Source organism: Pteronotus mesoamericanus, unplaced genomic scaffold, assembly GCF_021234165.1.
Source record: "Pteronotus mesoamericanus isolate MK-2021 breed Mesoamerican mustached bat unplaced genomic scaffold, CSHL_Meso_final contig_639, whole genome shotgun sequence".
In the NCBI taxonomy this organism is placed as follows: domain Eukaryota; kingdom Metazoa; phylum Chordata; class Mammalia; order Chiroptera; family Mormoopidae; genus Pteronotus; species Pteronotus mesoamericanus.
Window position 1 is genome coordinate 1,161,201 of NW_026555223.1, and position 10,470 is coordinate 1,171,670.

Genomic DNA, 10,470 nt, shown 5'->3' on the forward strand with positions numbered 1-10,470 from the left:
TGTTTTACTGCCATATGCTGGAAATTGACAAATATGTCCAGGATGTGAATACTGTCCTTGTGTATGTGGGATCTTTACTGGGTAGTCCTGTCTACTTCATAGGATCACTGTGAAGAGTAAATAAGCTAATATACTTAAAGCATTTAGACAGTATCTGGCACAAAGTAAGTACTATTTATATGTAGCTTTAATTGTCATCATTATTTGTTGTTATGATGTGCCAGTCACTGTTCTAGGTTTCAGAGACAGCAGGGAACAAAATATATTTGTCAAAATTGGGGGCTGGGTTGGGGACTGGACATTCACACACCAGCTCTGCTGCTTCCTACCCTGCACATTCAAGGCCTCCAAGCCTAGTGGATTCTCCCTAAACTTCCAACTTCACTAAGGAGCTAATAAAATACTCACCAAGAGATCATCTGGGTGGAGAGAGTGCCATCATTTTTGTTTCCCTACAATTTGGGGGTGGGAAGGAGAATCAGATCTTGGAGCGGGGAGAGCCTGAGCTTCCTCAAACATGCCCCCTACCTCACCCCCACGCTGCCCCTGTCTGCTGGTTCTCCTCTTCCTCTCCTCACCAGCATCTTCACTATGGCAACCAGGAAGTAGAAAGGCTCCCAAGGACAGAGGGATGGTCCTGGGCCCCCCGAAGACCTTACCAGCAGTAGGATGATCCAGAGGGGCCACTTGGGTACCCTGCCCACTCCCAGGCTTTCTCTAATCTCAGTGGCCCAGGGTCCTGGAAGCAAGAGGTACAAGAGAGAGGGAATGGCTCTACTATCTGAGATGCAAGATATTGCATTCTTTGAGGCGTTTTATTAGGTGGTTTCCTAATTTTCAGATACTACTTGCACTTTCTCCTGAATACCATAAACCTATATATTTACATATTTAAAAAAAAATACTGTGGGGCTGACGGGAACTGCCCCATTCCCTCCCTGTCCAGCTCCACTCAATCCACACTCAGGGAATGTTCTCCAAGAGGCAGGGGAAGATGGTGACCCTAGAGTAGGGAGGGCCCACGTCAGGAGGCTTACTAACACAATGCCTCCCCCAGAGGAAGTTAGAAGACTTGGCAGGGGTGTGAGGATCACCTTGGAGACACTGGAAGCCTTCCCCCCAGAGAGGCCCATAAGGTAGTACAGAGTGTGGTGTGAGAGTGTGTTCATCCTGTGGCCTGGCTTTTCACTGGAAAACACTGTGCTAGGTCTTATCAGTGTCTGCAGGTGCCTAATTGGGAGCTTTTGCTCTCCTTTCTACTTCTACTTGTCTCAAGTATCTTGGAATCTCCATGTCTGCCTGTACCTGTCTGTCTCTTTTTCTGAGGCTTGACCTCCCTGCCTTTGAATCTCTGTTGCTTGTGTTTTCTGGGTCCATCTCTGACTGACTTGGTGTTTTTCCTTCTTTCTCCTCTTTTCCATTGGCCCCTTGTCTTTTTCCTCCACGTGTGCGCCTCTCTCTCTATCACGAGCGCACTCTGTTATCTTGTCTGTGGTCCCTCCAGGTCAGCCTGTAAGTGCTCCCTTCTTCCCTCCCCTGCCCCCTCTCCCTTTCTCACTTTTCTGGAGCTGGACTCTGGCTGGAAGATCCTCCCTCTGGCTCAGACCCGCCCACCAACCTAAGCTCCCATCTCAGGCCTCCAGACACAAGGTGAGTCACCACAACCCTTTGAACCTTGGATCCCAGACCCAGGGCTGCCAGAGAAACTGAGGCAACCGTGGGCCACCTGCAGCCCTGAGAGGAGCCTCTTGTCTGGAAGGGGAGCATCCTGAGTAGGGGGGTGGGATGGGACAAAGGAGGTAACCCAATCCTGAGGTTGCTCAAATGGGATGTTGGGGCAGGGTGGGGGGCGCTGGGAATGGAGAATTCTGTAGAGAGGGGTTTGGAGAAGTGATTTGGGGGAGACAACGAACAGATGATTTAGGGGATGCAGTAGGGATTCTAGGGTAGGGACCCTGAAGAGGAGGATTCCTGAGGGAGAGTCTCTGTGGAGTGGAGGATTCTAGGAGAGACAAATTCCAAAGAAGGTAGTTGCTGGAAAAAGGAGGCTATGAAGGGAAAGAAATTCTTAGGAATGGTAGATTTTGAGGGAGAGGACTCTGAAACGGGTGAAGATTTTATGAAATGGGATTCTACGGGGGTGGCTCTGGGAAAGGTGTATTAAAGGAGCGGGAGAGTTGGAAAACAGGGGGTGCTAGGGGTAGTGGGTCCTGAGAAGAGGAAGATTGGCGGGGGGGAATGACTGGGGAGAAGTCCTTTGAATGTAAGGAGATTCAGGGAAAGGAGTCTGCCCAAGAGGCAGACTTGGGAGTGGACTTCTGCGAGAAGGGCTCTAGGAAGAGGAAATTTTAAAAGGAAAGTCTGGTGAGATGTAGATTGTGCAGAAGCGGACTCTAAGAGGGAAAGGACTCTGGGAGAGGATACTCAAGAAGGTGGGCTCTAGAGGATAGGAGGACTCCGAATCCTAAATCCGGGATCCTGCTTAACTCCTCGCTGTCGGTTCCGCAGGGAACGTTCTGGTGGAGGAAGCTTTGGGGAGAAGAGAATCTAGAGGGGAGGAAGACTGCAGGTGGTGAGGAGTTAAGGAGGGCCTCTTTCGAATGGGTTAAGAATCGCATTTAGTGCAGTGTAGAGAAGGGGGCGGAGGGAAACCATTAAAGAGCCGGTATGCAAGCAAGAAGCAGAGGTTCGTGCGTACTCCTCACGCTGCTTTGTCCGCCCCTCTCCACTCCCAGGTCCCGCCCACTGCTCTTGGGATCCACCTTCCGGCCGCCTCTCCGAAGGCCCGCCTCCGGGCTACAGCACGAGCCGTAAAGCTCGACGCAACGCTTAGAGCGCCTGCGCAGACCCTGAAAAGCTGCCGGGGTGGTGTCACCTTTTCCTTTTCCGGTGTAGGCACCGCGCGGTGAGGATCTCTAGTGCGCGAGCGTCAATAGCCATGCCGTCCAAGGGTCCTCTGCAGTCTGTGCAGGTCTTCGGACGCAAGGTGAGCCGGGAACGGGATGGGAGGGGTTGGGAAGGTCGGGGTCTGGGAGAGGCCGATGGGCAGGGGTCTGGGGTCCACATGGGAGCCGGCGCCCTGAGCTCACGAAGCCTTGGTCTGTTTCCCCCTCGCTTTGCGCAGAAAACGGCCACAGCGGTGGCGCACTGCAAACGGGGCAACGGTCTCATCAAGGTGAACGGGCGGCCACTGGAGATGATCGAGCCCCGCACGCTGCAGTACAAGGTGCTGGGAGTTAATACGGGCGTTTGGGTTGAGTGGAGGGCCGTGGGACAGGGATGTTGAAATACGCAGGTTGCTGGAGTTCGTTGATCTTGGAAGCAGAAGGATTTGGTATTAACGGGATGCTTAGAATCTGAATTGGGGTCAAAAACGGGGTATTTGGCGATGGTGGTAGGATTTGAGGGTACAAAAAAGGTGATAAAAGTTTAAGGTGAGAGTGAAAACGTAGATGTTCAGAGGTGAAGGGTAAAGGGAGGTAGAAGGAGATAGAGGGTATATGTAGTGATGGAAGAAGAAATGGACACCTGAAATGTATGTAATATTATTTACCAAGGTCACCCCGATAAACTCAATTTAAAAACGTGGATGTTGAAGATTAAGAGGGTGCTTTGAAAACTGGGATATTTGGAAGCTGCCTCAATTGGGGACTAGTTGATGAGAACGTTACCAGAGTTTTTGTAGCCTGATTTCTTGGGGGATATGTGTTGCATTTACAACTGACTTCCATTCCTCTGGACATTGTAGGTACTCACTAAGTTTTAAAAGAATGGGAATGGAATTTAGGTTTGTTGTGCTTGGCTGTGAAGGGGCTCCTTTCCTTCCTGTGTGAGCCTAAGTTTCTTTGGCTCAGAATGGAAAGAGAGTGGAGTCTGATTTCTATTTCTGCTAGCCTGTGTTACTTGAGGTAGATAACTTCTCGTCCTTTGGTAAAATAGGGGTAATTTCTACCCTGGCAGGCTGTTGTGAGGATAAATTAGAATCTCCTGTAAAGTCTGTTAACTTTTTTTAAGTAAATTTTTTAAAATTGATTTTAGAGAAGGGGAGTAGACAACAGTTTGTTGTTCTTATTTATGCATTCATTGGTTGATTCTTATACATGCCCTGACCTGGGATGGAACCCACAACCTTAGTGTATTGGGATGACTCTCTAACCAACTGAGCTGCACGGCCAGAGCAAGTCTATTACTTTTCAATGTAAAGGATAACATTTGTATTTCAGAGTTAGTTAGAATTTAATAAGGTAGGGTCTGAGATCCTTGGTATAGCAGACATTGAGTATTGTGGCTTATTCTTATTGACTGTCAGTTTGTTTGAAGGCTTTGTATGCACAGTCTGTGAGTGCTGGAGACGCAGCAGTGACCCAGATGGCCCCAGGCCCTGCCCAGTCCACTGGAGGAGACAGAATGGGTCCAATACCAAGCATTGCTCCAAAGTAGTTGGGGCTGGGGAGCCCAGGCAAAGCTTCTGCCATCGGAGTAAAGGGTCAGGGCAGACTTCGGGGGCAGGGGGACTTGTGAGCTGAGGCCTAAAGTAGGTAAAACAAGTTCCCGGGCACATGCAAAAGGCCTATAGCTGGCAAGACAAGAGCATGGCTCAGGTTATAGTGTGGTTGTAATTTCTTCAGAAATCTGTGAGGTTCAGAGGGAGGATGGAGAGCTCAGGTGGGGAACCGAGAAAAGGCACATGACATGGCCCAGAAGTGTCTTTCACTGTTAGAGGCAGTCTTGGGACTGCCAAGTTTCCTTACTATTGAGGTAAAGTGCCAGGAGTCTAAGAACCAGTATGAGATGGGGAATCTGAGGTTCAGGGAGGAACCTCAGCTTAAGTTGCCTTGAACAGTCTCATCTGTCTTCAAATCTTCCCTGCTCCTGGCTGTGTAGAGCCTTGTAGTGGCAGCCCAACCCTCTTCCAGTAGTACTTTGAGGCCAGTTGTGGCAGACACTACTTGGAGAGAGATAAGAAGGATACTTAATAAGGTGACTCAGCTGCCCAGGCTGTGATCTAAAATCCTACTGTGACCCCGTTCCTTAGCTACTGGAACCTGTTCTGCTTCTGGGGAAGGAGCGATTTGCCGGCGTGGACATCCGAGTCCGTGTGAAGGGGGGTGGTCATGTGGCCCAGATTTATGGTGAGTCCCAGGAACTGGGCACGTGGGTGGGAGGTGGCTCTGAGAGCAAGGCTCTACTCTTGGATCTTCACGACAATGATACAACTTTTTTTGTGTGTTTTCCTCACAGCAATCCGTCAGTCCATCTCCAAAGCCCTGGTGGCCTATTACCAGAAATGTGAGTGGGAATGGGTCCATCCCAACAGGTGGGTGGGGGGCAAATCATGGGCCAGCTCTGGCATCCAGTTAGCTTCAGAGAGTGGGTGTATGCTTCCATAGTTACCTAAATCTTTTCCTCATTTCTCATCTCCAGATGTGGATGAGGCTTCCAAGAAGGAGATCAAAGACATCCTCATCCAGTATGACCGGACCCTGCTGGTAGCTGATCCCCGTCGCTGTGAATCCAAAAAGTTTGGAGGTCCTGGTGCCCGTGCTCGCTACCAGAAATCCTACCGATAAGCCCATTAGGGTTCACCTTTATAATAAACGATGGTCATGGGTTTTAAGGTTTCATAGATTGTGTTGTCTTTTGCAGTGGGTCTTTGGCTAAAAGGAATACAGGAAATGCATCAAGCCCACTGCTAGTCTGTATTTTAAGCCAGAAACCACCACTTTGGGGTTAGTGTGGGTGGGAAGGCAGGTGGGAGCACACCTGGTCTCCCTGCACCTCTGGTGGAGTTCAGTCTGGGGGCACATCCAGGTGGGGGTGGTTCTGGGCCACTGGTTGTGTAGGGTGTCCTTGTGAGTTCATTATTTTTCAATTTCTCTGCTGCTGTTTAAATTGCATTTCTGGAAAAAGCAGGGAAAATGTGTACTATCAGTAACCTTTAATACAAAGAAAGGAAAAACTGGGTGGAGTCTGAAGTCAGCAACTAAGGGCCATAAACTCTACCGGATTGGGGGGGGGGGGTGATTTCCCTTGACTGGCTTCATCCAGGATATCAACACTGTGTTCTGGGCAAAGGTCCCCCATGACCTCCTTAAAGCAAGTGCCAGCTCTGCTCACCGTAGTGACCACCCTTTGGGGACTCAGCATGGCCCTGAAGTGTGCCTGCCGTGTAATAAAAGCCAATGTGCAGTGGGCTCTAGGTTGCTGCCATGGGGCTACAGCATGCGATGGAACATTACAGTTGTTGAAAATTCTGTGGGATGCGCGTGTACAGGTAGAGCTCGTAGTGGTTCCAGGACCACTCACAAATACCAAGATCCAGGGACGTTCAAGTCCTTTAGGTAGCCCTCCATATCTAATGCGGAATTCCACATTGGGGGGTTCAAAACCTGCAGATAAATACAAGGGGCCAGCTTTGTAGGGAAACAAAATAGACTTGCGGGATTAGTTGCCTTTAGTTTTTTCTTACATTTTTATAGGAAGCTAGTGAGCTCCATTGCTTTGGGAAGGGCATCTCTGCTTCCACACCAGTCTCTGCAGCCAACCTGCGTATCCCAGCCATCTGCTAGGTGGAGTCTCACTGTCTTCCTCATGTTGGGAGTACTTGCGACATCTTAACACACTAGAATATTGATTGAGGGGTGAAGTTAAAATTTTTATAATAGAAGGAACTGAGATTTACTGTGCAGGTGCACTTTTTGTATCTCTGCCTTACCCAAAGGAGCCAAATGTGGCTACCAAGCTGGACTGCACAGGTGAGAACATTTTCTTTGAAAGTTCTATTAGATAGCACTGATGGGGAATACATACAAATGAAGTCAGGTACTGCCTAGTTCTGGAAACTTGGAGGCTGGCAGACTGTGTGGTCCCACATTTGCATGCAGATAAACTGGAGGAACGGCTGAGGAGCGAGACCAACCATGCAATCCACGGTTCCAGTGCAGGAAAACAAAGCCTCCAACCTCTGGCTGTAAAAAGCTGTAGGGGTTGCAGCAGCAGGAGAAACTCTCAGTGTCACCAGAGTCTGTTGGAGAGACCCATGGGGTCCTAGAATGTACACAAAGCCACCCACCAGGGAATCAGCACCACAAGGGCCCGGTCTACTTTTGGGTAACGGGAAGTGACTGAAAGCCGGAAAGCCAGCTGAGAGCCCAGCAAGTGGCATTGTTTCCTCTCAGAACTCTTCCCCCATACACGTGTCACAATGCAGTGACCTGGGTTGCCCTGCCCTGGCGAATACTTAAGGCTCTGCCCCTTCAACAATTTCTAAGAAGCTGAGACAAATATGGCTGAAATGAAAGAACAGATCAAAGCCCCCAAAACAGAACTAAGCAATGAGCAGATAGCCAGCTTATTAGATGTGCAGTTCAAAACACTGGTAATCTGGATGCTTGCTTAATTGGCTGAGTATGGTTGCAAAATGGGAGAAAAAGGGAAGGCCATGCAAAGTGAAACAAAAATATACAGAGAACCAACAGTAAAGGCAAGGAAACCAGGACTCAAATCAACGATTGAGAGCAGAAGGAAGAGTAAACATTCAACCAGAACAGAATGGAGAAACAAGAATTTTAAAAAAGTGAGAGGCTGGGACAACATCCGAATTATAGGGGTGCTAGAAAGAGAAGAGGAAGAGCAAGAAATTGAAAACTTACTGGAACAAATGAAGGAGACTTCCCCAATTTGGCCAAGGAAATAGTCTCCCAGGAAATCCAGGAAGCTCAGAGAGTCCCACAAAAGTTGGACCCAAGGAAGCACACACCAAGGCACATCATAATTCAGTTATCCAAGATTAATGACAAGGAATCTTAAAAGCAGCAAGAGAAAAGGAGACAGTTACAAAGGAGTTCCCATAAGACTATCGGGTGATTTCTCCAAAGAAACCTTACAGGCAAGAAGGGGCTGGCAAGTTTTCAAAGTGAAAAGCAAGGACCTACATCCAAGATTACTCCATCCAGCTAAAGCTATCATTTAGAATGGAAGGACAGATAAAGTGCTTCCCAGATAAGGTCAAGTTAAAGGAGTTTGTCATCACCAAGCCCTTATTATATGAAAGGTTAAAGGGACTTATCTAAGAAAAAGAATATCAAAACTAGGAACAGTAAAACAGAAGGGAGGTTGAGGGGGAAGAACGGGGAAAAGGTACAGTGAATAAGCAGCATAAATAGTAGGTACAAAATAGGCAAGGGGAGGTTTAGTATAGAAAATAGAGAAGCCAAAGAACCTATACGTACAACGCATGGACATGAACTCAGTGGGGGCAGGGGTGTGGAATGCTGGGGCAGGGGGCAGTATAGGGTGGAGGGGAATAAAGGGGAGAAAAGATGGGACAACTAATAGCATAATCAATACAGTATTTTTAAAAAATAGAAATGCATTGGTAGGCGATTTTGTTACACAAATGTCATAGCATGCACTTAATACAATCCTAGGTGGTGTAACCTACTACATACCAGGCTACTGCTATGTAAGGAAGGAAAAATAATTTTCCCTCTACTCTTCTGGGCTGTTGACTGACATCCCTACAATAAAATAGGAGAAAGAAATACATATGCCCAGGAAAACAGTAATTCATTAACATGGCTGAAGCCTGTTCCTTAAATACCATTTTCAGTTGAAGACAAAATACAATGGGGGTGGGGGGAATTATGGGAGATTACCAGAAAAAGCACAGTAACAAAGGGTGAGGTGGTTAATGCTGTTGTTAAGTCCCCATCTGCTGCATTGATGAGTTCATCTTGCTCTTCCTGGTACAGTAAGAGAGATCCCCTTACATATGGAGAACTCCCTTAAAAATGTAAATGTCTTTTGCAAAGAGTAACTTCCTGGTTTTCAGAGCTTCTTCCATGCCTGCTGTTTCTTAAAATTAACCAGCCTAAAGTAAACATTATGCCAAACAGGCATATTTTGAGGTAACAAATTGTTCCCCTACAGCCCCTAGGCTACAAACCTATAGGGCATATTACTGTATTGAGTACTGTAGGCAGTTGTAACACAATGGTATTTGAGGAATGTGTTGCACTATATTACAAGGGCTACCTCAAGCAATAGGAATCTTTCAGCTCCTTTATAATCTTACAGGACTACCAACTTATTTGCAGCCTGCCATTCACAGAAACCTTATGTGGCATGTGGCCGTCAACTCATTGGAGATGCTGAGTGGGTTAAATGAGCACTGATTAGGTGCTAGGCAAAGCATTGTTGGACATACCTTCACAGTATCTCTTTGAGGCTGGTGGCAGGCAGGCATCTTCTTGTTAGCAGATGAGAAAATCAGCCTAGTGGCAAAATAAAATGCAGCTCACCCAAGTTTCTCATGGGAACTGGAGTTAACTTAGATTGACTGGCATTAACCCTCCCAAGGAGGGCAGCAGCCAACTACCCCTCCCTTTTTGAGCCTTATTTCGCTGCAGCTCTAAAGACCGTTTACAACAGGCAGGCTGCAGACCAACAAGAAGGTATTCCTGAGGAAGCTTCAGAACTGGGTTATGAAGCAGAGGTAGTTCTGCAGGCAAGACCAATAGAATTCAGGGGTAGACACCAGGAGGGGCTAAAGCAAGCCTGGTGTCCCTGGTTTTCCCCACAAGATCCAGAAACAGCCCCCTCCCCGCCCCCCTTACTGAGGCTCCTGGCTTCTTCCCAGAGGCACAGCTGGGATGCATCTGGAGGAGCTGGGGCACTTGCCTCCCCTTCCCTGCTCCAGGCCTTGGAGTAGACAGCCCCTTTCTCCCTCCCTGACGCCTCCTCAAATACCGGGAATTCCGGCGCCGCTGGGAGCCCAAGTCAGGCTGAGAACTTTCCTTCAGCTGGGAATGTACAGCTGGGGGTGGCTGGGAATGTGCAGCTGGGACAGAGGAAGGGAGGGCCAGCATCTATCCTGACCTTGGTTTTCAGAGCTTCTTCAGAGCTTCTTGGGGAAGTTGCAGTGGAGCAGGCCTGGGCCATGGTGCAGTGCATGATAACCACTCACACTGAACAGAAGACAGCAAGTAACATTTATTGAGCCAGACCTTGTCCTGGTTACCCTCTCACCAAAGGCCCTTGGAGCACCAGCGTGTACCTCAAGTGGGCTGGGCAGTGTTCCTAGTGCCCCCAGTGGCCAGAACTGTGCCTGGCACAGGATTGATGCTCAATGAGTACGGACTGGGGCTGGACTGCGGGTCTGGAACCCCAGTTCAGCCCCTTCCTATGTGACTGGGCAAGTCCCTTACTCAATCTGTACTTCAGTTTCCTCATATCTAAAGTGGGGATTAAAACCCTCACTTGCCTTTTAGGGCTATTGTGAAGACAAAGTGAATGAGTTCATATGAAGTGACTAACGCCCATGGTATGCCATTATTACCAATAAATCTCAGCCTTTTAAGCTGCTAACTGTTCACTGAAACTTCAGATTCCTAGGGTTCCTGCCCTGGAGGTTCTGATCCCATAAACTGGGACTAGATCTTGGGGCATCTGTGATTTGAACAATGTACC

The 10,470-nt window shown here is 48.3% G+C and overlaps 1 protein-coding gene across 1 annotated transcript; it reads left to right on the forward strand.

Moving 5' to 3' along the window:
- The first annotated feature begins 2,846 nt into the window (after nucleotides 1–2,846).
- RPS16 (ribosomal protein S16) lies at nucleotides 2,847–5,624 on the forward strand. Its single transcript, XM_054580846.1, has 5 exons — nucleotides 2,847–2,986; nucleotides 3,125–3,226; nucleotides 5,036–5,132; nucleotides 5,242–5,289; nucleotides 5,425–5,624. The coding sequence occupies exons 1-5, from the start codon at nucleotides 2,939–2,941 to the stop codon at nucleotides 5,568–5,570; spliced, it is 441 nt and encodes a 146-aa protein (XP_054436821.1). The 5' UTR covers nucleotides 2,847–2,938; the 3' UTR covers nucleotides 5,571–5,624.
- The last annotated feature ends 4,846 nt before the right edge of the window (nucleotides 5,625–10,470 follow it).